Source organism: Ciconia boyciana, chromosome 24 (genome assembly GCF_034638445.1).
Source record: "Ciconia boyciana chromosome 24, ASM3463844v1, whole genome shotgun sequence".
NCBI classification, from domain to species: domain Eukaryota; kingdom Metazoa; phylum Chordata; class Aves; order Ciconiiformes; family Ciconiidae; genus Ciconia; species Ciconia boyciana.
The window spans coordinates 5,461,260-5,488,347 of NC_132957.1; the positions used below are offsets into that span (position 1 = coordinate 5,461,260).

The following is a 27,088-nucleotide window of genomic DNA, read 5'->3' on the forward strand; positions in this document are numbered from 1 at the left end:
ACTCCCAGAGTTTCTGAACCATCCGCCCCACCGCTAATGTCAGGAGTAAGGGGGTTGCAGCTTACCCTCACTTCCAACAGTGCTAACGGAAACCCTGTTTTAAATTAAAAAATAAGCCAGCATACATAGTAGAAAATTTCTCTTAAAAATTTCACAATCTGTAAATGTATATATTTTTTTCTTTTAAACATAAAAGTTTACAATATACGGTAAAACAAAGGCTCAGGAAAAATAATTTCAAAAAAAAGAAACCTGAAGTTTTGAATTAAAGCTGAAGACATTTTTAAAACCCTGTAGTTTGAACCAGTGACATTTTCTTTATTTGTGCTGATGGGTTAGAGAAAGGAAAATATTTAAAAACTGCAGTCCAAACACCCACAGCTTTGCCTTCAGAAGCCATCTTCCCCCACCCCCCAAAAAAAATGTTGTTAGGTTTTTCTTCCATCAAGTATGTGATTGTCACAAGTTCAGAAGTCTGGGATTCCTGGGTTCAGCTGGTACCAGACATCCCTGGGTGGACAGAATTCCCTGATTGCCAGCCCACGCTAGCGCCTGTAGGGGTGAAATCCTTGCACGTTATGGTTCTGTCCTCGTCCAAAACCACTTCCTCCTGCGGGTGGGCCACTGGAGGGTTGCACCGAGGGGCCTCCATAGGGAGGGGGTTGCTGGCTGGGATCAGAGAAGCCTTGTCCAAAACCGCTCAAGTCTTGTCCATACCCTGGGGAGAAGGGGAAAGAGGCAGCAGAGTTAAGCTTCCAGTATCATCCACAGGGACAACAACAGAGGTGCAAATTCAGAACCTGGCACCGCTCCCCCCCCCCATGCACGGCCTCGGGAACAACCGCCTCGGTCTAACACATGAAGATAAGCAGCTGCTTTCAGTTTTTGCAATTATCTACCTTCTCATACAGAAGAAACGGCAAAAAGCAGAACTGAATAGGTATGCAGAAAGGGTAGTTTTCACTTTTGAGGTAATCCTGCCCTGGCTGGTAGTTAAACTATCCTACTATGGCTGTTCAGAAGCTTGAAGTGGCTTGCAGGTTTGCTGTCAGCTCATTCTGAATAGTTTTTTGTTTTCTTTCAGGTTGGGTTGTTTTTTGGCTAAAAGCTAGCGCTGTCAGGTTCAGCAGAGATGAAGATGTAGCAAGGACGTTTTTCCGGAAACCTCACAGCTATTACACTGCAGCACCTCAGACTGACTGCGCAGTTGTTTGACTCTGGCTTTGTACAGTCAGCTTCACCATCTTCCCTGGACAGTCAAAAAACTTCCTTTGCTGAAAAGACACACTGGAGAAGACAATCTTAAATTCCCTTTCAAAAACAGAGTACTGCTGCCTGAATATTTATTTTCATTAACTAATCAGCCTCTCTTTCAAGGAATACTCAATTCAAAAAATGTAAATTGAAAGATCAGGGGACAAAGTTGGCAAACCAGAATCCAGAAGGTTGCGGCTACTGCCCCCATTACATACTTTATAATGGAACCCTCGGTCTAAAGTTGTCCTTAGAAAGAACTAACATCCCTCTCCGAAAGCTCACTGCACGGGCAGGCTGAAGTATATTTGTTGCAAGTTCAAAAAACAAAGCTCCATTTCAAAACCTGACTCTATCGCTACTGCAGATGGTGGCGAAGACTTCTAACCTGGCTAGGGAGAAGCAGCAGTCGTAAGCAACTATAAAGCCCTTCTCCCACCTCCCCTACACCACCAAATGCGTCCGGGTTCAGTTAGTTTTAAGTCTGAACGGGTACTGTGTCTCAACTAAAGTTTACACTAATGCATGCTGCACGTTAACATTTAACTTGTTCTTCCTCAATCTGAGGAACTAAACCCTTCTCCTCTCTTGCCACACTGTCCTTCTGCCTACTCAGCGAGGCTGCGACCACCGCTCTGCACGTGATCCATGCCGAAGACCAGATTCAGAATAGGTGTAGAGCAAGCGGAATTTGGGGATAGGGAGAAGGGGTGAAGACAAAAGACTTGCTGCAATTCTTGCTGCCAATATGAGAGACAACTAGATGTAAATTAAGAACACTGAGAAATTGAGAAATTTAATAAAAGTTCCCGTAATTAAATACGACTTTTAATCATAATAGTGGCATCACTGCAAGCCTCTGCTATGAAAGATGGTATTAAGAATCCTAATTACTAAGTACATTTCTGCAGTTCTGCTTCTCTTCTATGCAGGCTTAAAATAGGTTTAACTCTCTTAATCCAAAACAAAGTCTCTTAGCATGTCTTCAGTATTTCAATTTCAAGCTCTGCCTGTTTCTCAGGACTTCCTACCACTAATGAGCCTTAACACACATCTATCGCAGCCCTCTCTCAGCTCAAAATGCTAATCCAGTCATTTTTTCAGACAGAGATAAGCAGGCAACCAAAAATACAATTTAGTTGTTTGCCAAGGGGTGACGCTCAGAGTAGGAAAAAAAAAATCAAGTTATTCTCACTGTAGACTGCAGTGTTACAGCATTAAGTGGTGGAAACCACCGTTCTCAATTTGTTTATCACAAAGGAAACCTACAGCATAAACCTGAACAGCCAGACATTTAAGTACATATTTGTCTTCCCCGCTTTCTTAATTCCTGCTGCAGCACTCGGCTTGCACCAGCACCTCTACTCTCTAAGGGAACTGTGCCGACCGTTACGGTTTTACAGTCTTGCTTAAGAACCTGAGCTCAGTTCGATTACACAGGATAAAGCCTCGCCAGCGGAGCAGCTTGGGAAGCGAACAGCAGCGTCATTCATACTTTGGTCGTGAGTTTTCACTTCAGCCAGCTAATGAACGTAAAGAACTGTATCGCCCTTACTCACAAAAGTAAACATTTGAGCCGCATTGTTCCCCCCCACCCTCTTAAAAGAGACCCTGCAAGAAACACAAGTTAATTTCCCAAACGCAGATATATCAAGAGCATTGGTTGTAAATAGGCACCACCTACCTAGGTTTCTCACTGCTCAGCCTGACCATAAGAGTGTAAACAAAGTATTGGCGCGTAGCCTGAAGGGTCTTGAGAATAGGTACCCAGCCCTAGTAAGAAATGAGGAGACCAGGGTGACGAACCCCAAGAGAGCCCTGTACAGAGATAATTTTTCAGGGTGAGGGAGACACACCCGTGTTAGTGTTTAATTTACTAGTGTTTACATTCATCCTAGCTGTAAACATAGCAGCATTTAAGATGCTGTCAAGCCAGGACAAATCTTAAAATGCCACAATGATTAGATAACTCAGTGCCTCTTTAAAGCCCATAAGCTTTATGCATTTATGTAAATACATGCAGACCAGCTAGACTGCCCATTGTACAGCAATGCTGCTAACTAATTTGCGATCACATGAAGTGCTACAGCTCTTTAAAAAAAACTTTAAAAGATTTTACACATAGCTTTACAAACAGGTGGACAATTCAGTGGTACTGTAGCATATTAAACACCTCTATCCCTGTTAGCACTTGTACTCATAACAGCTTTCAGGCTAGAAAAGCACTCTTGAGGCAAGAGACTAACTGCAGTTGTGGTTTAAACAACTAACCTTCCCAGCCTTCTTCCTCAAAATGCAGTACAACACACACATCTTCCTCCCTCCCCCCTCCCTACCAGCACTCTTAAGAGACTAAGAGCACCTGAAATACTTCACTGGCAAAGAGGCTTCCTAGAATATACAAGAGGCAAGTGGTACTATACACACCAAATACCGGAACCCCTCCTCCCCAGTTTTTCCACTATGTTGGAAAGCAGATTTTTCCTAAACTTCCAACACAGCCCAAATATTGGCTCCCCACTGAATATAAGTGATTGTGCACAGATTTATACTTTACTTAGTAGGGTCCGCCCCCCTTCAAAAAGAGTCTGGAAAGAGACAAGTTCTGGCAAGACAAGAAAAACTTCCTCTTGAGTCACAAGAGCAAAGCTATCTATGCAAGCAACTGTGTTTATAACAAACAAATTGAAAAACATTCCAAATTCCTGAACATGAGAACACATGCTTGCTTTACAAACACATCGGAAAGGCTAATCTTCCTTCAGAGTTTTACATTTTTGGAACTTCGAATAGCATCTATTTAAACACCTTTACGAAGTTTCAATAACATTTCATTTCATTTCCTAACAGTTTCTGCAGGCACTTTAAATGAAGCAGGCAGGCACTAACACACATGGAGAACTTGTTCAAGTGGGGAACAGTCTTAATCCATGGGCCTACTGCATGCAAAAAGTTCACTTCAGAAGTAAAATGGGACCAATTACAATCCCTCCAAAAAAAAAAAACCCAAAAAAAACAGTATGCCACAAATGGCTCTTTGGAGAACACTGCTCAAAAACAGGGCTGAGTGGCAGAGCGAGACGAGAACTCCCTCTCAGCTTCCACAGGGAGGAGCCAAAATTTTACTCAGGAGCACAAGCACTTGTCTAGCAATTTATTTTTTTGGTAGTACTGTCTGCCTGGCTTAAAACTTGTTACATCAATGTCTTCTATCAGCTATCTGAAGCAGTTATCCATACAGCACAATTAAGCATTACACACTTCTGACAGAACTGTAACTTGAGATAAGACAGGAAAGCAATGGAGGGAAGGGAGGAAAAGGCATGCAGCTTGGATTCTTATACCCCGTACTGCTTGCCTCTCGATGCTATTCTTCCTCTCGGAAGTCTGTTCTCCAATTTGATCAAAGTCAGTTACACAAAAAAGTCAACTACAAGCTCCGTGAAGCTCTTGGAGAAAAAAAGTTTTAACTACAGATTCAGGGAGAGTGCAAATCAGTAACTTATCCTAGCAGTGCACAAGTCTCTGAAGACTATTTCACAGCATACAAGCAATGTTGTACAGTTGATTAAGAAAATACCCTCTGGCTAGAATACTCTGTGATTTAAGGATCACTTGAGAGCTGCTGGCTGGCATTCCCATCCTGGAGAGAAGTGCCTTCGGTGTTAGCAAACTGTTTCTGAACACTGACTTTCTACCTAAGTATAAAAGAAAAGCAGGAAAGGGAGAAAGATCAAGCTGAGTTTATTTTATATGCAGTTACTTACCAAACTGACTATAAGGGAATTCTGGCTGAGCAGTTGGGGGTTTGCTCATGTCCTGAGTTGCCTGAGATGGTGGTGGTGGTGGTGGAAAAGCTAGTGGTGTTGCCCCTGGAGTGGCAGGCGGAGGGGGTACTCCAGGTGGGGCAAACTGGTCAGGTGGAGGAGGTGGAGCGCCATAACCAAAACCTGAAACACGAGGAATGTATGATACATGTGAAAAGACACAGGTAAACACCACCCTGACTTCGTCCTTGGCTTTAGAGTACGATACAACTTTTTTTTTCCTAAATACTTGTAAGTCTATTCAAACCAAAACATTTGTTACCTACAGCTGGCCATGCAGTAATTCACTCCTACACTCTGGCAACCACTGTGGCTAGAAGACCCCAACAACATACCTTCTAACATGAAAAATCTCACCCCAAAGGAAGACTGCAGCCACATCAGCAACCAGCAAAGAGAAAGTGATAAAGTAGAACTAGGGACCAAACTCTGTGTGCTTGCACGCGCACATGAGAGACGAGGAAGCCATATTATTCAAGATCTTAAGGAGAGGGAAAAAAAAAAAAGACATCCCAAACAAATGGTTTCTTTGTAGCAGAACAAGCAACTCTAGATAACTGGGTGCTATTTTCTGCTTTCTTTTTTAAACCAGGTTTGTGACTAGACTTTTCAAAAGGCGGCCTGAGGGGGTAGATGCTAAAATCCTATTTACATTTCCAGTGCCAGTTGTGACCTTAATTCCTTAAGCTTCTCCAAAAATCCCAGCCTGTGTCTAGGCTAGGTCACCGCACAGTAATGTCTAACCTTTCTCTCTGATGTCGTAATAGGGGTACACAATAAATCTACATTTGTTTAGCAACACAGATTTAAAACAGAGAACATAAATGATTACTGCACCCAAGAAAAAACTAACCCAACTCACAGACAAAAATACTGATATAGTTAATTATAGCTCAGAATATACAATCCAGACAAAACATCTAAGGATAAATGAAATATAGGGGAAAAAAATCCAAGTCCAGAGAAAGATGAGCAAAAACTGAAAACTGAATCTGGTGATGGACTGTACTCAAACTCTTGTAGGTCACTTACTAAACGGTGGAGGGGTGCCATAGCCCTGTGGAAATCCTTGTGGAGGCGGGAATCCTCCAGGAGGGGTAGAGACTATGTATGAGGTAAATGGTGGTGGTGGTGGAGGAGCTCCTCTTCCTGGAGGAGGTGGTCCATATCCACCTAGAAAATTAGGAGAAACCAAGAACTAATGCAGCTTAATAATGAAAAGTTGCTGCTTAAGTCAGCATCCTCTAGACGGGGTAAAGCTGTTTGATAGATTTCAGACGCAGTCTCAGCCTTCTGTGAATTCTTACTTTGGGAAATATTTGTCCTCCAAGTATCCCTACTGTAAATAACTGCAGTTTAGAATGTAATTCCTTGATAACAAATTAGTGTGGTTGGCAACAGCAGAATGTATGTCAGCTCCCATTACCCATTTGTTAAGAATACACTATCTTCTCCTTCGTTCTTTCAGGACAAATTCAATCAAGCTGTTAAATGTAGGTTAAATACTACAGAAATCCACAAATCACTGTGAATTCTTAAAGAAACCGCACCCTCACTCAGTAGAATTTTTCTTTTAAAATTGGTCCCATATAATGTACTTACCAATTGCCTGTCCAGCTGGCACCCACATCCCTAAAACAGAACAAAAAAAGCAACTTATGCATGCGTTGAAGCTCCATCCTATGAAACAGGAACGATTTAAAAGAAAGTCGATCTTGCTCTGAGCTCTGGAATAGACTGGGTATCCTCCCAGTGTCCCTTACAAATCTATTTTTATGGTCCAAGAAACAGTCTTGGACTATTTCTGAATATGCAATTCTGAAAAGACTCTGAATCATTCAGCAAATAACACAAAGAATAGACAGCAGTCTCCAAACTCAAATCAGATGGAGCGTTCAAGAGCTGTGAGCATAGCAAGTGCAAGAAACTGTACTAGTAGAAAGAACAAAAATACTCAGAATCACAGCAGACTACACATCCAAAGCATTTTTAATATACTACCAGGTTTATCCTAGTTATTCTTGAAGTTTTTGAACCATAAAAACATCATCTTCTGCATTCGTTGCAGCATTAAGATTGAAAGATAAATGCATTTATGTTTTACATTAATCTTTCCATTAGATCAGATATCATTTTCTCTACAAATAACCACATTGAAAATAATCTAGTTTCTCAATTTGCGCGGTTGCAGATTAGCACATCTGTGCAGAATGTCAAAGCCTCAGCTGCAGCTTTCAAGTTAATAAGCACCATGGGGAAACAAGCAATCCCTCCACTGAGGTATCATCTATTGTGGCAATAGATGAAGCGGTGACACTCCCGTTAGCCCCCCAGGTGAAAATTTCTCATATATCAGAGCAAGCAAGTTCTGTTCTGTCAAACGCAACTCAATTATACCACCGTATTTCTCCATAAGTTATCAAAACTGTCTTTGGATGAACTCAGCATATTTATCCTGTCTACAAAATCTTGTGGGGGTTATAGCCATCAAGCCCAAAACACATGGCTGCTCCTTTCAGCCCTGAAGGGTTCAAGCTAAATCAAGAAAATTATATGCAGTAAGTGCTCCCCTGCACCACTGCTAGCCCCATAGCTGCTTGTTATTTTTCCAGGCTACATTAAGCAATAAAATCCAAAGACAAGACCATCTGTTTTTCTCTCATCCCTTTCAAATTTTACTTATAACTTCCTCTGAAACTGCCTCATCCTTGAAAACCCATATTTCAACAAAAAAATTTCATTAGGGTCTCAGGCAGGCCACAATCCCACAGCTGGAGTCACAACTTGAGCCGCTGAGCTTTCGCAACACCTTCTCTGCACTACCAAAAACCATGCCGATTCTAGCTGGGGAGAGGCAGAACCAAACAGAACAGGCCAAGCGCTGCCTGGGACACACGCTAGACTCAGCACAACCCACTGGCTTCTGCCCTATGAAACAAAGGTTTTTGGGAAAAGAAGTGAAGGAACAATCTCAGCAGACCTGGGAAGGACTGACGTGTGGAATTTTAGTTCCGCTATCAATAACCCAGCACAGTCATAGCATTGGTAAACCCGGGAATGCTGTCATTCACCAGTAAGAGCAAATTACCAGTAAGCTGTAAAGGCAAGACTCTCTTGCGACAGTGACTCTGAGATGACTAAAGCAGTACCTTGAGGGCCATATCCTTGTTGCCAGGTCGGAGGGGGCTGACCTGCCCAGCCATTGGCAGCACTTGGCATGATCCTGCTTCCCCACTGACTGGCACCGGGCGGCCCTGGAGTTTGGCTTTTGCTATCACGAGGTTCTGCGCGTTTCACCTCCACCTAAACAAACAGAGTCGCCATTTAGGAGAGATGGTGCAGGTTAATATACCCCCCTTCCCTTCACACACACCCTTAATTACACTTAAGACTACACTTAGCATCTTATGACTTATGTCTAAATACTTAATTATTAAACTTAAGGCCAGTAATTTAAAATGTTTCTCAGGTACAATATATATGATGGTAAGACATTACAAGTCCTACTATTGAGGTATTTCAAGTAAAACACATCCTACAAATCACTTCTATTTCATCATAGTACAGTATTCATTGGCTTTAATCTTAAAACAGCAGTACCCTCTTACAACGGCTCTTCACTTAAAAAAGGCACAATCTTTTAAATTATTTACATACTAATTTAACATTTAAGGCAGGAGTTACAAAGCTGACATTTGCAGTAAAAAAAGAACTTTGAGTAAAGAGTACGCTCTGAAAAAGGGTACTAATGCTTTAACCATTCAAACATGTTTGGGGTCCGTTTGAAGTTACAGTTTAAACCCACCCCATCTAACTACAATTTCAGCTCTGCTCATACCTGAGAAACACACATTTGTTTGTTTGGTTTTTTGTTTGTTTGTTTTTAAACTTAGATTTTATTTAAATGTCTAATGGAAGATAAAGACTTACCTTCCCCAGGCTAACGCTTAAAGAATCTCAATTAACTCAAACAATGTCAGAGGGAATGGATGTGATAAGAGAATCTTACATTACATCTAACAAAAAAGTAAACAAACATGCAAGTAATAAAAATGGACAGTTGAGTCAATAAGAAGCAAATCTTCATACTGTGTTAAGTCAGTGACAAAAGCCCTCCTGTTTTTAAAATTAGTAAGCCACAGTGCTTAACTTATTTTATTCAAAGATAAAATGTCCTAGTGTTCCAAGCCATCGAGTAAGTGCATTTGACCTACTTAAAATAAGCTGCACATTCAATATAAACCTCTCAAAAAAATCCAGTTTCTGATTTAATGAAACACTCTCAGCACTCATGCATGCTGAATTAAAGTCTTTTTTATTTTATGATTAATTTTAATGGGTGCCAGAGTACAAAGAAAATAAATCTCAATCATCAATGGGCCTGAGTAGTATGGAAAATAAAGTATTCAGAATTCTTCCTGCCATGTCTTAAAAACCATTCATGTCAGAGAACAAACAGGAAACAGGCACAAGGCAAGGACAAAGCCCCCCGCCCCCACCCCGCTGCAGATGCCCCAAGGACATGAGACATGACAGTAACCAAATCTCTGTCAGCTGAAGGCCCTTCCAGAGAGGAACCCAGGGAATTTTTCAAAGGACTCAAATTAATGAGTCTTAACACATTTGCCTTGAGGGAATTCAGTTATTGCTTACAAAAGCAGAGTCCTTCTTGCAATTTTAATTTTTTTTTCCTTTCAACAACATATGGATTCATTTCGGCAATACCTTTTTAATTACCAAAAAGAAAGAGATACCATTTTTAAAGTAGGCATTATTAGTCAATGAAGAGAGCGGAGTATCTGGAGTTCATTAATCTATGTGGAAGAATCCCATTAATTTTTCAGTGCACATTTGGAAGCGGTGAACTGCCAAACTGAGGACTGAAAAATCCCTGTGCAATATTCTTAGCAGCGAGGTTAAAATTCTACGCCTGCCTAAAGCCCAGTTTACACCAAGAAATGAGGCATCTCTGTTGCTCCTAGCTGAAAAAACACTGCATATTTCTGCTTTTTATGTCATTGAAAGGGGAAAAAAAAAGGGGGGGGGGGGGCAAAAATAGATTATTTCATTTTGGTACTGAGATTGTTTGGGAAACAATGGAGAACTCTGAATTAGTGCTGACGTACTCTGAAAACCGGCAGCATAAGAGGTGACATTTCGAAGGCTCACCAGGGTTCTCCATACTTTCCCAGACCCACTACAGCAGCCGTACCACCCTTTGTTCCTATTTGTATCTAGCATGCTGCTTTGCGATGTGACCTCTCATTTAAGTGGTTCGTGTAAGTTGAAGGCAATTCCAAGGAAAGATCAGAGGACGTACACAGGATATAGATAGTTCATACATTTACCCATGTAAATTTACTGCTGTCAGCGCATCTGCTCACAACTGGGAGTGCTCGCTGCTCACAAGAGGAAAATACTAGTAATCAAGAACATACACTAATGTTCTTGATTACACAAGCACATTTCTTCATTTGCTTCTTTTCCATTATTAGGAAATCAGCCCACCCCTCAACCCCAAAACAAGCTCATAGGAATAAAAAGCATTATATACTGCACAGTTAACCAAAATTCCACTGATATGCAAGAATATATCCCCTGCTAGCTAAATAAATGCTTATGAAATATCAGCACATATAGAGACCTTAAAAGACAATGCAAAATTATACAATGCAATAACTTCAGGAAAGTGACAGTGTTCTTGTGTTTCCTTGAAATCTGTTCACTCTAAGGTTAGCAGTTTTAACGCTTACTTTAAAAACTGTGGATATACTGTAAAGCTGCAAGGACTTTAAATTTACCAGAATTTCCTGTGGTTAATTTTTCTTTAAGAAGTTGCTACTTTCTCTGTATAAACCTTGGGTGTCCTGCAACAATTTACTTTGCTTTTAGGTTTTTTTCCACAGGTACAAGCAGGTTCCTTGCTGAGTAACATCAAAGCAAGCCTAAAAAATTCCTCCCTATCAAACATCCATTTGCTGACAACACAGTATGAAGATGAAACAACCAGAGGTCACTTAACTGCATTGTGGTTAAATACTATATAGAGTACGTGGGGTTGTATCAAAGTTTCACAGTAAGTGACCCAATTTTTTAAAAAACCAATCCTTCATGATGTTTTTTATTTTTCTTTTTAAGTTTAAGATTATATAAAGTAGATTGTCTCACACCACCTCAAAATTTGAGTATCAAATACACATCTGAAGGAGTGGTATCTTAAACCAAGCCTTGAACAACTCAGATTTCATTGGGACTCTGATTTTCAACAGCTGGAAACAACTAACTTCCATCCTTGCAACTAAGCAGTGCTCAAAACAAAGCTAGCCATCATCAACGCCATGTCATGTAAGCTAAGCTCAGCCAGAGCAGCCCCCCAGGTCTGTCAGCACAAGGCCTTACCCAAAACAAAACAGCCCACAGCCTGAGCTCTCAGGCTCTCAAGATCTGTCTCTTCTATGGGCTAAGCCACAAGCTAACTGCCTCTCTCGCCTGTTTAAGCAAACTCAGAAGACTTTCCCCACCTTCATGGATAAAGCCTCGAATTTGGACATACATGCTCTCCCGCCTAACTGAATCAATAACTTTTATTCACCAGTGAAATTGCTAGTTGCCCAAGACTTGGTTCTTTCTTAAGGTAAAATAAAACTACAACTACACACTTTTTTGCCCATGATGTCGTGAAAATGCATGTTGACAGCCTGGTCCACTGATTGTTCGTCCTCGAAAGTAATAAATCCAAAACCTAGCCAACGACGAAGAGTGAATCAAGGTAGCAGGGTGTTGTGACACAAAACAGGATGATGAACAGTATTAGGGGCGGACCAAGGGTTCAAGCAGGGGTTTCAGATAACCGAGACTTGTGTTAAATTTTCAAAAAAAGTCAATCTGAGAAAATTGCAATGGATACTTCCTGTAATTAGGCAATTAATGCCTCATCTTGGTTTCACACATGCAACTTACAAACTGAGCTTGTTAACTATCTTTCAATTTGATTATATTCCTAACCCACCTACCAGGAAATGGAAAAAAAGTGCTAATATAGTCAGAAATAGAACTGCACCACATGATTAAAAACAAAATACTTGTGGGAGAGCAGATTCAAGTCAAGCAACTTTGCTGCTCCTATCTGTGATTCAGACTAGGTTCCCGAGGAAAATCTATTACCTCCCTGTTCCCCAAAGCTGCAAAGCAACTTCCTCCCATCCCTTATCCCGCTCTTCCAATTAGGGAATATTTTCCGTGGAAAATAAGAAAGTTGTCTTTGAAATGTAGCTGTTAAAGCATGAAAAATTTTACCACTCCATGGATGAATGAGAAGCTTCAGAAACTAACAACCTAGATCAGAGGTTCTCAAGTTTTCCACGCCTTAGAAAAAACACATAATAGACATTACTCCTTCCAACACAGCAACCCTGCCAACTAAAGAAGTGCTGCTTACACAGAATGCGATACTTGCCGTCACGTCCCTTAATCTATTTTATTTCTTATATTTCCTGCCGCTTTTCTCTTGAAGATCTATGCAACACTTCTCAGTCCCTCTTTTTGCCCAAGACATTGCTAACTGCTCCAGATCCCCAAGGGTAGCTCATTCCCTTTTATCTGCCCATAGCCCTCAACGGTGGCAGCTCAGCTGAATCCAGCAGCTTTTGAAAAGGTTGCGGGGGAGTGTCTGATGTCTGTAGAAGATGCTGGAAAAGAGGCAAAGCCCCAGGACTAAATCGCTTTTTGAGGTCACACTTTGAGAACCACTGCACTTAGGTTGTAGCTGCCGATACTGCCGAGAGAGTGGCAAAATAGTGGTTAATCTCACAGAACACGGAGGCTGGTTCATGCCATCAACCACTCGTTGCTGGTGTAACAACCAAATCCCAGGAAAGGTAAGAAGACATGCAGTACATAAATTGTGCCATTCTTTAGATTAGCTAAGGGCAGAGCAATAAAAATTAGAAAGAAAAACGAGGTGCGGCATCAAAAGCATATGGAACATGGATGCATTTCTGCTTTTCTGAAACCCAAGATTTCCCCCTTGGTTTGCATTTTGCTTTGCAGCTAGTGCTGACAGCAGCCATATATTGCTCTAAAGCGTTAAACAGAAATACAGTATCTATAACAGTTAGTGTCTCTCTAAGCTTATCCAACTGGGTTGGGTAAGCCCAAAGAGGCCTATTGTAGAGAAAGTTTATATATATAAAAAAATACACAAAGATACAGGCCAAAATAGATTCCAGCAGGTCAAATTCTGCTGTCAGCAACAAGAGCAAAAGACATCACTAAAATAAACTTAAAATAAAAAGGAAAAAACTTAGCATTTCCCACACACAAGAGACTGGCAGTATAAACGAAGTTTTGTTGACCTGTGATGAAAGCAGCCTCAAAATTGAGAGCAGCATTTCATCACAATATATTTGTCTGAGGTTAACTAGAAATCTAAGTATTAGAGCCAAAAGAAAAGTATTTGTATTTAAATCACACATTTAGTATTACAGCCTTTACCTAAAAAGACATGGGAAAGAAAAACGATGGATACCATCTACATATGAAGGTTGCTCGTTTAACTTGATTCCAAGAAGACTGAAGGAGGGGAACAGATTGTGGGATGGGGATGGGGTTTGGAGGGGGAGAAGGAAGGAGAGTAAGAGGTCATTGAGGAAGCCAGTAAAGAAAAAAAAAAAAAGGATTTAAAAGGGTCAAACACCACAAGATAAGGAACAGCGAAGAAATCAGAGTACAATACACAGCAAAATTCCAACAACATGAAATTTTAAATACAGTAAAAGCGATGAATTCTATCATCCAGTAGCTTTATTTTTTGAAGGACAGGACTTTATTGAAGACTAGAGAAACTAATTGCATTTAGCAGGAATCCAAGTGGACTACCGAACAGAGCAAGGACGCTGGTTTGCAGCCAAGGGGAAGAAGAGAACAAACACAGCAAGAACCTGTAAATTACTTCACAGTTGTTGGTTTAGCCAAGAATAGAAAGCATGAGAAGCAGAGACTGCAACAAAGCCACTGTTTCTTTTAAGATGCAGAGAGGCTGGCTGCGCTTAGACTTGGGACTCTGAAAGGAATTTTGATGAAAGCGCTGCTTGCAGGAGAGCTAACAGAAGTAGGTAGGGACTGCGAGTAAGCAAAGACGACTCGGATGCTTGAAGACACACAGCCGGCTCCTCAAGGGCATCACTGTAGCTCTGACGCTACCCGAGAATCTGGTTCCCAGTGTGAGAAGCTGAAGGTAGATGAACGAACGCTACAGGGATTAGTAACAGAGATAATTTTTCCCTCCTCCTACCAGCAAACTAGTAAAAAGACATGCAGTAAGGGGTCTGTTCAAAATGCAAGGATGGGAAAGTTAATGGAAGAAGGCAGAATTCAGAATGGTACGAGTAGAAGACGGCAGTGAATTGGCCTTTTAAATTTTATAAATATGTAGTAATTTAGGTATGGTGTTAAAAGGACAAGTGTATAGACTTGAGTAGCACTCTATGCAACAGAATACAGATCAGAGAGAGAAGGCAAGCGGAAGAGTGTTCTGGGACACATGGCCAGGAGTACCGAGTACAAACTATGAGGAATTTTTCCTAGCACACCCCCAAAGACTAACAAGGCCATTTTTGGAGATGACAGTTAGTTACCACACTACGTAAAAGAATGTAACAGAAAAAAAAGGAAAGCCAGAGACACAGGATTCAGGAACACTGTTTAAGAAGTCAGATGAATTAAGGGAGAAAGTATTCTGCAGTACATCTGCACACTGGACGGAGACGGATAGGTTTTCAAACCTGCACACATCTGTCACTTCAGCTTTAAGCTACCTCCTAGGAAGTGGACCCAAAGCCCTCTTTTTTTTTTTTAGTACAGCGTTAAGCAGAGAAGCCATTAATTGAGACCAGGATTAATCCAGACCACGCATGATATTTTAGTACCTTTTGCTCAGAGGCTGCAAGGCTGGGATTAAGTATTACAAAGATATAGATGATACAATAATTACTGAAATATTTCAGAACTTCAACCACCAATTGTACTCAGATGCCCGTATCTTTGCCTCCACTGCCTCCTCTATTTAAAATCAGATGCTCTAGAGCATTTAAATAGATGAATTTATGTTCTGCTTAAATAAAAAGTATCTGTTGAAAGAAGATTAAGATAGCTAAAGCAAGAAAACAAAAAAACAAATATATTGAAACTTCGTTTACACTCCAATAAAAGACAAAGCCCGTCCCTCCTCTGACTGTGGAACTGGCCTGTACCTCTGTGATAAATTATCACCTAGAGAGAAGAAATCTAAAGAGATATCGTTAATCACAGTCAAACAATTCACAGAGAGAAAAGAAAAAAAAAGAACTTACTTAACATTACCATACTTTACTATGAAACACTTAAATATGTCACTAAGGATGTATGTCTAAATTAAAAATAAAACTAAGACTTAACAGCTTAATAAATATGAAGTGAAGAATATATTTCTTAATAATGAGTCAGAAGAGAAATGAAAGTTCAGATGGCAAACTATTCTCTAGCATGTAGAACATGCTACAAGGTGGTCAGTGCAACTAAGCTTCACGTATTTAAAATATTGCCTCTTAATTGTCAAACAGATGACAGATGCAATGGAAGGTGAATGACGTGAAACTTGCTTCATATTTTGACCAAAGGTTACCAACTTGATTAAATAGTCTAGTGAAACATCCAGTCTTTTTTTTTTTTCCTCTTAAAAAAAGCAGTCTAGCATACAGGGATTATACGTCCCAATTAAAATATATATTTCAGAATTATTTTGTGTAGTTCAAGAAGTGTTTTTCTTTCATTTTGAGTGAAGCCATTTAAGCAAAACAAAAGGCGTATAATGGATGGATTCTGTTCTAATCTCACGTTCAGAAGCACTCTGAACTGGAGTATCCCCCCCATGCAATTACAGACATCAACATACCTTTCGTGTGGAACAGGAGGAAAGGCTGCTCATTTCCCCCCCCCCCAATAGTACCTTAAGCCACAGGAGCGGCTCGAGAATCAAATTTAATTCAACTAAAAAACTAGCAAAAACCCCATAAATGAACATGAAACATCTGACTTTAAATGCACAGATACCAACTAAAGCTGCAGATGAAGAGTCTAGACTCTAAGTGATATTTGCCCAGTGAATTATTCTTTTTCCTGAGGCAACATAGAAAAAAAAAGTCTACCTTTTCTGATGGTGTGAAATAGTTTGCCATCTGACTATAGGAGAGTATGAAGAAATTTCAAGGACAAACTAGATCAGCCTTTACCTCGGGGCCTCTGTTTCTCTGCGTCATAGATCATTACAACTTCAGTGACCTGGAAGAGAGAAGGGAAATTCTACTAACTGTGCTACCAGGGGAGTGTTATAAACAGTTACTACAGGCTGGTTTCCCGCACTCTATCCACAAAGCACAATTAAATGCTCGATGTAGCCATCAATACCAGGCTGTCCCAGTGCAGTGCAAACAAATTGGGAATATTGCTCTTTATGGGAGTTGTAGAAAAGCCTGAGTTCATCTGTTCTGAAAAGCTGCTACATTGCGGCTTTTTAAGGTCTCATCACACTTAAGATTTTAATCTAGCATTAAGGTCGCTACACTGTTTATACCCACACTATAGCCTATAAAAAAAACCCCAAAGGTTTCTGGTTTTCAACATACTATTCATCAGTGTAGCTTCTTAAGAGATTACTTTTTCCATTTTTAAACATTTTCACTCTCAACATGAAAAGCAGCTTTAACTCCAAACACGTTTAAGAATTTGCATGGCTTCTCTGAATTACTGACTTGAGTATCAGTGTGGCACACAGTACCAGTTATAACTTGATGCTTTAAACAGCATTACCAAAATACCCCTAAGTTATGGATGATCAGTATCTGTGTGATTTTAACTTAAAAAAAACAAACCACACACAAAAAAGGAAAATGCAAGCTGTTCGAGGGCTTCAAGATTTTTTTCAGAATAAGCACCACTGTGAGCTACATTTTAAACAAAACCAGAGGTGTAATACTTATGTCAGAGGCAATATTAAAACAGCTGAAAGGAACTGCATTTAGGCTTCTCAGATGCAGAAAAGCAGTCACAAAATGTGTGTGACGTCATGGAATCACATCTTCTCCTTCAAGTCAACCTTGGGATGTTTTTTACTAGAATCCCTTGAATTAGCTTAAAATCTGATGCAAATTCACTGTTTACTTACAGCTGGAAAACATACTTTTCAACTTATTACACGATACACACTTGAATATATCCTACTGGAAGCTAACAGCTGAGTTGTATTTGGGGATTATGCCATGTGACAGTGCCAGATTTGTTCCCCACTGGTACATTTGGATCCCCTTCTTCACACTGGTCTTATTTACCAAGTAATTACCATGTCTAAGACTCAGTGCCTGCTTTTGCCTCTTCACAAAACATATATAAGAGCCTCTACTTCTCCAAAGATAACTCATTAAGAATGCTACACAGACTCCCCAATTTCTACACTATTGTTAAAGTTCTACTACTTACTTTTAAAGGCACTTACACTTAATGGCTGTTGCCTTCTATATTTGGTGGAACATAACCCTGTATCTCCCAAGCCATCCAGAGGTCAGAATTGGAAAGCCAAAAGTCTGCGAGGAAGAGCCTTTAGAAATTATGCTCCACAGCTGTGGAACATGCTCCCCCATTTTTATTTACAAGTCTACTGCAGCCTTTCAAGCTAAAGAAACAGTTGTTAGCCATTGCCTTTTATATTTCTTAATTATCTTAATCAGATTTTAAACACAGTACTGTTGATAAACTTAGCCACTTGAGAAAGAATCGACAAATCCTTTGCTGCCACTAAGAAGAGATCTTAGAGAAAGGTGATTAGAAAAAAAAGTATCAAAAGAACACACTAAATGCCACTCAAAGATGGCAAGTTCACATCCATTGGCACAGTCTTGAATTTAACTCAGGCAATCTTCAAGTTTCTCAAACTTATTCACAGCTGAATTTAGTAATTTAGTTCAATAGTTCACCATCTTAAAGGGGCAATGGTAGCTGGGATAAATGGGAATTAGAACTAAATAGAAAACACCACCAAAATCAGAGGATATAGTTACTTCAGTTTGAGGTTACAAACTGAATTAAAAACAGGTGTATAACGTGAGTAGTTCATCTCTAGAATGGAGGTTCTAGGGACAATAGAACTCAGCTGATTCCAGATGATGATTTAAAAGCAACTACTGTTACCAAAATAATGGCAGGAGACTGCAAGGTTTAACCTATCTGTACACAGTCAAAGACGAGATCTTAGACATAAGCTCACTGAAGTACTCGCTGTTCCTTCCCCCCCAAAAAAATTCAACAACAATTTTTTAATCGCCAAGCTGTAAGTTATCAATTGAAAAGAGAAAAAAATTATTCTTAAGCCAACTCAACTCAGGAGTTTTTGCAAGAAGGGAACAGAATAATGCACCAGGTAGACTTAAACAAGAGGAGACAGAAGCAGCAAAGTAAGTTACGTATCAGAGCAATAGATTTTGACAAACAGCAAGATACATTTCACGATGATGAACGTTTACTACAGTTTATCACAAAATGCTTCAATATGTCCCTACAGCAGTTTGTCTAAATTAACCCAAAATTTGACAGCTTGACGAAATCTGAGAAAAGGCAGTGGGGAGGGAAAGCATCTTGCAACCGACTGATAACTGCCATCATGCTGAATGACTCACCACTCCGAATTTCTTGAAGTATTCCCTGAGCTCTGTCTCGCCACAGTTATGAGGAATCCCACCAACAAAAATTTTATTTGATTTATTGTTATCGCTCCTGGATCCTTTCTGCTAAATCAAAGAGGAAAAAATTCAGTCAGAAGGACAATAAAGTTAGCTACTTCGATCATTTTACATTTAAACATGAACAATGGTCTCTTGCAGGTTGAGGGGGAGCCGTCTCCAGGCTTGAAGTCTCCTAAGTCATTAAAGTGAAACAACTGCGTGTTCAGAGCTCAGAAGTTTAGTGTCCACAGTTATAACCCAGTCTCTGTTCTTCAGAAGATCAGAAAACTAGGGACTGTGCTCTGAGGCCATTTACTCATCTTCTAATGAAATCATATTAACCTGTAGGGTGTGAAGTAGGCTGGAAAAGAGCATCAGTCCCGAGAGTGCACTTCCAGGCACTTGTTTCAAAATCTGAAGAACTCAACTAAAAGTACTGCTAAGAGCTTAAGAAAATACCACACCCACAAACTGAGTTTGACACAAACACAAGATGTGCATTAACACTGTATTGTACTGGGAGTCCTACCACAGAAGTCTAAGTAGAAGACATTTTTCAGAAATAAAGTTTACACTCAAGGCCTGCATACTGACTCCTGATTTTAAAACATGGATATAACCCAAGTGAATTCAATTAAACTGCTAGCAGGTAAGCCAAAACTTGGAAAACAGGCAGGATACACCAAGTATCTTTCCTTACCCATCCTTCCTTCGGTCGTGTCCTTTCTGGTTGCATCCCCCTAGGTGTACATGGCTTTGGATCAATCTGGAAGAAGTTCCAGTTTGGTCAGATCTCAGCGTGCAGAATATTGTTCTAAAAGTTACGTTTATGGCAGCTGAACACAGCACTGCTGAAATCCAGCTCCTCAGATCAAAGCTATCGTCAATACATCGCTTCTACAACGTGACACAAATCAGTGAGTTAAAGCTGTCTTACAATAAATAGTTAAAACCAACAACCAGGTAACTTTTACATTATCCAGTCTGCAAATAAGAAGCTAGAATTTAAAACAGATCTTTGAAGCAGTCTGGAGCAGAAAGTTCTGAAGCAGAAAAAAAAAAAGCCAAAACACAAAAGCAACTTACATTTCGGCCATCTAACGTATGAGGTCTACTGGCCAGTACTGTTCCCACACAGTTGGGATCTTTAAATTTGACAAATCCAAATCCTCGAGACTGGTTTGTTGTTTTGTCTTTCATTATTACACAGTCTACAACTTCTCCATACTGGGAGAAGTAGCTACGAAGAGTTTCTGTTAAAAAAAAGCATATATTAAACAGAACCAGATATTAACTTTAACCAGGCTGTGTTCGCAATCATGAGACAAAAGATAAGCAATCAGCTAAAAAAGTTCAAACTCATCTTTTGAAAATGGTTAAATTTTATTTCCTCTGAACAACTGCTTTATTTCCACTCACACACAAGAGAAGTAGCATCACAGCAAAACAATGATAAAAAATTGTCATCTTCTGAGTTGACAAAAACTTCAATATCAAACACTGATAGAAAATATAAACCCAAAAGTGATTAACATATATTTGAACTCTCTCCACAGAAAATTTTATCCATTAACAGAAGAGAGCAGTACAATCTCATCCAAATCTTCCTACCACAGTCCTGCCTGTTAAAAAGCTGTGTATCTATACGTTGTTTTGCTGTTCACAAAGGCCTGGCTCAACGACTGTAGAATACATAGCTTACCTTGTGTTGTACTCCAGTCCAAGCCACCCACAAAGAGTTTTCTGCAATTGAAGCATACAGCAGTTTTAGGGTGCTACAAGACAGATGCTTCATTTAACGCAGAAGTCAGCTATTCTGAAGAGGTCTGGCGGTACTGAGGCCTCCAAAATACACTACAAAGCCTGTTCTTCACTAGAATTCACTATTCTTTGGGACTATTACCTTCTGTTTCATGAAGATACATGAAATACACAGAAAAGTGAAGCATCTGTTTTGTGTGCCACAAGCATGAACAGAGACTGTAAGCTTATTACAGGAATACATTTTATTATTTTATGCAAAGAGAAGACAACAATATCAGAAAAGCCTAAATTCCTCCAAACTTCTTATTCCCAGGTATTTGAGAAGGCAGTGTTGCTTTGAGAAATCATTACAATAGCCAGAAGGGGGAAAAAAAAAACAAAACATAGAACATCACACGAAGTACATTTACTCACTCTTTTGGGGCAGAAAGGAGTTCCAGCACAGAACACTTCATAGTTCAGAAAAATACATACAAAGCATCACTAAAATTATTTGAAAAGCGATCTGAGAACACCATTATAAAATCATTCTACCTGGTTACCCCCCCCCCCCCCATCAAAATGGGATGTTTGGATTCCTGTCAAGGCCTGGATCATGGGCTCTGAGTTACTTATGCTACTTCTCTGAGCAACAGAAGAAAACAGCTGCAGGGTCCACGCAGTTCCAATTTAAGGACAGAAACAAAATCCAAAACTTCTGAGATGAAGCAAACTGACAGAAAACCAGACATCCTAGTTTAAGTACCTGAGCCCATTCCATTAACTGCTTTAATCCCAGGTTAATGATCAAGAGTTGTGCACAGTCTTGTATTAGGCTTCCGAAACCAAGTTCAAAGAACAGATGGGCTCTCCTACGTCCATTTGCTACCTAACACTGAGCGTTACCAGAAAGATAACTGACAACCGAAACAGGTTAAAAAATAACACCAGACTGAAGTTTACACACTTGACATTGCCATCTCCTACATTTAGAGGTATCACCATATGAAAAATAACACCGGGGGCTGAAGTTATTTAATACCAACTTACAAATAATAAGCAACGTAAGTGCATTTGCCCTGAGATGATGTGGCCAACTTTCATGTTCCAGAAGGTCAAAGGCCAACAGGAATCACAGCTAAAAGAACCAGACTCCACACAAAGGAATGCTGAACTAGATGCAGCGGTTGGATTCGGGCATCACCTGGAATTTCTGTACTTGTTCTCTAGCTGCATAATTGGGTAAAACAGAAAACATATGAGGTTTTTTCCCTCCTCTGATCAAAAAAGCTTAAGTTAGCCCTCAGGCTTCCTTGCCCCTGTGTTCTCAAAGCACTGTCCTGGTAAAGAAAAGTCCTTAAACTGCTGATTAAAACAAACAAAACCCCTTCATCCACTCCTTTTATGTGTTACTCCCTCGCTCACCTAGAAAGACCAGTCAGAATCACTTTTGTCTACCATTATCTTCTAAAGGAAAGCAAAAGTAGAATTACCAAGTTCAAGTCTAAGATAGAAGGTAAACTTGTGAGGCAAGTACTAAATAACAGAGTAGGACTAATTCAGCAATTAGTCGTGAAACCATTTCACAATCTAGTTTAGAGATATCTCCAAATGGATGAGAAAGTCATGGCTAAAACCCAAACTAAACTCCACGCTTAAAACTTCAGTCAAATCTGAAGCAACCCCATCTTCTGAAAAGAGCATCCAAATCCGCACCATTTCATGTCAGAGCACGCCAAAGTACTCGGGCAAGTGCACAAAGAGGAGCAGCAAGATGCCAGACTGCCTGCTCTGCAACTCTTTATCAACCTCAGGGTGTGACAGAACTTCCAGGCAAAGTAATTTACTCCATAATTAAAGGTTAGTTCAAAGCCACCTCAACGCTTGGCCCTTTTCAGTAAGAAGCACCAACTCAAAAGCTCTTCTGTTAATAGTTTTCGGGTCTGCACAGACAAGTGCTGGGATAGTTTATCTTTGGAGGATGCCCTCTATTTCTCTTATCAGTCCTCAAAGAGAGGAACCACAGCCTGCTTTGTCTTCTAGGTCTTCTACTCACCCACAGATAAATCTGAGTACAGCTGCAGCTGAGCTGAGGCTGGGAAGTAGTGCACCTTCCCTTAAAGGGAAGGAAGAAGTTGAGGTTCTCCTAACAACTACAAAAATTTAAACTTCCTCTCACCTGCTTTTTTCAGGAGCAGAAACTGCAGTAAGAAATCAGCCACCCCCCAGCGAGAGAGCTGCTGGTGCGTGGGGAGCATCAGTGAAGCGAAAGCCTTGCACCTAGAAGGTCCTGCATAGCAGGGCAGCTGCAGAAGAAACCAGCAGCCCCTTTCCACTTTGATTCATTTCTCTGTGATACGGCATCATATCATGCCCCTTACGCAACAGCCAGCAGTGACTAAACCAATGCCTTAAGAGTGCAGGTATACTACACACGAAAATAAGGGGTGACTAAATTCAGTATTACGTGGTACATACAAGTCTCGTTCCATTGAGGGAAATTTTATTTCTAAGTCGCTAGTTGAGTGTCACCCAAGTCTTATCTTTAAAAAAAAAAAAAAAAAAGAGACCAACTGTTAAGCACAGATCAAAGCATCTTCTTAAGCAGGCCAGAAAATAACTGAAATACTAACGTGCAAAGAAAGTACAGTCTTCCCAGTGTTGCAGAAGACAGCGGCTGCATCTGCTCCTGCATCACCATCACACTTCTGATAAAGCACAAGCAGGGCATTTCATCCATTACCAACCCTCTCTGAAAGCAGGCCTGTTTTCTACTTGCATGTTTCAGGATGACGAAGTTTTCCTCAAGGACTGGAAAGCTCCCCCCACCTCCCTCTACTGGCAAAGGCCTCGCTCGTGGCACTGGTGCCAAGAGCTCAGTCGACACCAGGTTCTCAGCAACAGGTCGTCTTCTGGGAACAGCCAAACTTCACCTGACAGTCGTCACCACACGCAGACTTCCTGGGAGCTGCCACGACTGTCCCTTTACTACCTCTCCCCTCCACATACAGGACACACGCAGAAATCTGTGTGCTCTTTCTTCTGCCAATATTTTAGGGAACGTTCTTTTAGGGGAAGTTCATTATTTTAGGGAAAGTTTAGGGAAATAACTATTTCCTAAAAGCAAAGAAAAAAATAACCGCCCTAATGCTACACTCAGATTAAAGTTTTGATGGCCGTGACTGTGTGTTAGCTACATTTTCTCAACCAACTGTATTTTGGGATTTATTTTTTTTTTAAACTACATTTGATAGCTTGGTATATAAGATCAATCTAAAAATACCAGTTGCATTCTGACAGGACATCAAGCTGTCTGCAAGGAAGGAGGACTACCCACAGTCAGTGGTCATTGAAACCTCCCAACTCCATTATTAATTATTTGTAGTCACCCTACATACATTTAAACAAACAAAAAAGCAGGGTTGCCTAAGGTCAACTACAGCAGCTGTATGTAAATACATGGCTTCTATTTATATGCACACTATAGAATGCCAAAAGCCGGGACTACCCTGGCCTTTGACTCCTCCACAGCCTGGTTCGAACACACTGAGCAAATGCAAGAGTTAACTAATCCCTACCCAACACAAAAATCCAGACGCAATACTGTACCAGACAGCTGTCAGAGGCAAGACAGTCGTATGAAATAATGCAAGGGGAGCGTTCGTTCCCCTGCATTCAGCTTGCATCACCAGCCCGTTCACGAGGCCTTACGCGTGCTGCCTCCTGTAAACTTTTTGTTCCAACAGTTTACGGGCTGGTAGTTATTAAAATTATGCTATCAGTTTGAGCCTGCTGACATCACTGTCCTCATACCTAGTTATACCACCCTCAAAAACATACACCTCCATAAAGCTACATACGTACGCTGCAGCGTTAGAAGGCTGCTCTAGTCCATCCCCAACAGAACATAAAGCAATTCCCCGGCATGAGCCTGATGAGAACACAAAACACTAGCCTATTTCTTCCCAGCATGAATGGCATGACGGTGCGCACTGCGCATCAGTACGGGAAAGACGCTGACAGTCACAGGACACCCGAAGCAGCAGTGTTCCTCGCAGTGCTCTGTTGGGGAGCAGGAAGCAGAATGACGACTCTTCAGAAGTTACAGTACGTGTAATAAGTTTTAACCAAGTTTCACGAACCCACGTGTTCCGCTTCAACTATTTCCTGACAAAATTTCACTTGCTAATTTATTCTTTTCTACCATACATGTATCTGTCACTGAAGCAGATAATCCCAGAATTAGTAACAAAGCATGCACAGGTATTTTAAAAGTGCCAAAACTCAACAAAATCACAAACTCTTTGCCTCTGTAAAATAATCTGGCAGTTTGAGTAACATCTATCATTCCTCTCAGCACAGTCCCAATGAGCTACATCCTGTAGGACAGGAGGATCTCAGAGCAGCACTTTCTTTCACCCAAAATAGTCCCAAGTACTAATTACAACGAATAATGTTCATAAGGCCCTACCTACTCATAGCAACACGACTGCAAGGCCTACAGCCTTCGTAAGTATTATTTTCTCTTAACTTAAAATCTCTGTCTAGAAGAGCGGTTAAATTCAGAACTTCCTATAAAGACTTGCATCTCACAACAGCTTTCAAAATAGAGCTTCCTTCACACAGCTACAGGCAGCTGATGAAAACCGCAGTTTATTCTACGCTTTCACCTTTCCCTTTGAGCACTTTTGGGGGAGGAGAATAAAGACAATTAACATCTCTGATTAAAATCCAATCCTTTCAAATCTGATTACAACTCAGAAGGATCAAAATCTAAGCAGTATGCAACTGGGAACAAGCTCTGTGGCAACCAGGCCTGCTCAGGATGAAAGCTGACGATATTTCCTTGAGTAACTTGCATCCTGCACTCACCTACAGTTCCAGAACAGCGGCACACAGGAGGCTGCTCATCAGGTCTCTCATAAGGCACTAGACAGTTATTAAGGCCCAGGACCAAATAAAAATACTTTCAGAGCAAAACCCACACATTTAAACACGCCTCATGCAATATGTGTTGTTTGTCGAAACGTGTTATATTCAAAACAGTTGTCCTGCCTCTTGTATTTTTCAGACTGTACAAATTAAGAGCACGCACAGAAAATAAGCATCTTACTACGCACTGGAGACAGCACAAGAACAGAAGACTGGTTCACTTCCACTCTAGTTTCAGAAAAGGTGACCGCTTACGATGCGCGTGTTCTGTGCCAAAACTTTTAGTGAAAGCTAAGCAGCCAATCATTTATTTTATTTTATTTTATTTTTGCTATTTTCAGTTTTAACGTGCCAAGTCTACAGTCTCACCGTTTAAATGTCGCTTAGGCTTTAGAATACAAGCACTGAAGTAGAACCATCCTAAACACGTCGCAGAAGAGCCAGACCTATGTCAGGCTATCAGCTTGAAGAAGCCACAAAATCTCTGGGAGGCCTTTAAAGCCAGACCAGCTTCTTCTGACCGAGATGCCGCCCGCGCCTAAGGACAGCTAGCAGGAGGCTGGCTGAGCAGAGGGGAAGTTCGGAAGGGCAGCGAGGCGCAGCGCAAGGGCTCCTCTGCGGCACAGGGGAGGGAAGCGAGGGGCGAGGGGAGGCTCCCGGCCGCCGCCTTTGTCCTGCCGTTGCTCCGGTGAAGAGCGAAGGTCTCTGCCCCACGGCCCCGCCGGCCCTCGGCCCCTCCGGGGACAGGCGGGGAAGCCCTGATGAGTCACCGGAACAAAGTCAACGGCGGGTTCTACACCCCCTCCCCTCGCTAGCTACGGAGAAGGGGAAAACAAACCGCCCCCCCCCCACGGCGGGGCCGGGCCGGGGCTCCCGGGAGGCCGCGGGAAGCGCCGCGGGTGACCTTGGGCCGCGCGCACCTGCCGCCGCCGCCGCAGCCCGGCGCGGGCCGGTCACGTGGGGGGGGGGCACCCTCCCGGTCCGCAGGGGCCCAGCATGGCGGACGGGACCGGCGGCGGACGGGGTCGGGCACGCCCCCTCACCCCCGGAAGCCCCGGCGCGGCCCTCGCCTCAGGGCGCAGGAAAGGGGGCCGGACCCCGCCCCTCCCCGCCCCGCCGCCTCCTCAGGCGGCCGCCCCCTCTCTCCTCACCCGATCTCGTCGGCGCCTCCCACGCTGTTCATGGCGGCGGCTCCTCGGCGGTATCCGGGGCCGCGCCCGGCTCTTCCCCCCGGCGGCGGCGGCGACACCAGCGGCAGGTCGCGGGCTGCGGGCGGGCGCTCCTCGCCGTCCGGCCGTGCCCCGTTCCCCCCCCCCCCCGCGCTCCCGAGCTGCGCAACGGCCGCCCCCGGCCCGGCCCGGCCCCCCCCGCCGCGCGCTCGCGCTCCCTCAGCGCCGCCAACCGCCGCTGCGCGCGCACCTGCCCTCGCTACGGGGTCTCCGGGGCCGCGCCCAGGGAGGGGCGGGGCGGAGCGGCGCGGCGCGGCGCGCGGGGGCCGACGGGAAGGGCAGTCCGCCCGCCCCACGTGCGGCCGCGGTGCTCGGCGCTGCACGGGGGGGGGGGGGGGCATGGCCCCAGAGCATG

The 27,088-nt window shown here is 42.1% G+C and overlaps 1 protein-coding gene across 5 annotated transcripts; it reads right to left on the reverse strand.

Annotated features, from left to right (window-relative positions):
* Window positions 1–136: 136 nt before the first annotated feature.
* Window positions 137–26,824, reverse strand: DAZAP1 (DAZ associated protein 1). 5 transcript variants are annotated; one of them, XM_072845948.1, is made up of 13 exons: window positions 26,656–26,824; window positions 20,532–20,572; window positions 19,916–20,082; window positions 19,530–19,595; window positions 18,785–18,895; window positions 16,349–16,397; window positions 11,741–11,823; window positions 8,231–8,384; window positions 6,684–6,713; window positions 6,114–6,254; window positions 5,022–5,204; window positions 2,939–3,072; window positions 580–718 (listed from the first exon to the last, which is right to left on the reverse strand). In XM_072845948.1, exons 1-12 carry the CDS (start codon window positions 26,685–26,687, stop codon window positions 2,948–2,950), a joined length of 1,182 nt encoding a protein of 393 aa, XP_072702049.1. In that variant the 5' UTR covers window positions 26,688–26,824; the 3' UTR covers window positions 580–718; window positions 2,939–2,947. The 5 variants fall into 5 exon arrangements, with proteins under 5 accessions (XP_072702048.1, XP_072702047.1, XP_072702051.1 ...); XM_072845949.1 differs by having other exon boundaries at window positions 2,939–3,027; window positions 26,656–26,823; XM_072845947.1 differs by lacking the exon at window positions 2,939–3,072 and having other exon boundaries at window positions 137–718; window positions 18,785–18,892; window positions 26,656–26,823.
* Window positions 26,825–27,088: the final 264 nt, after the last annotated feature.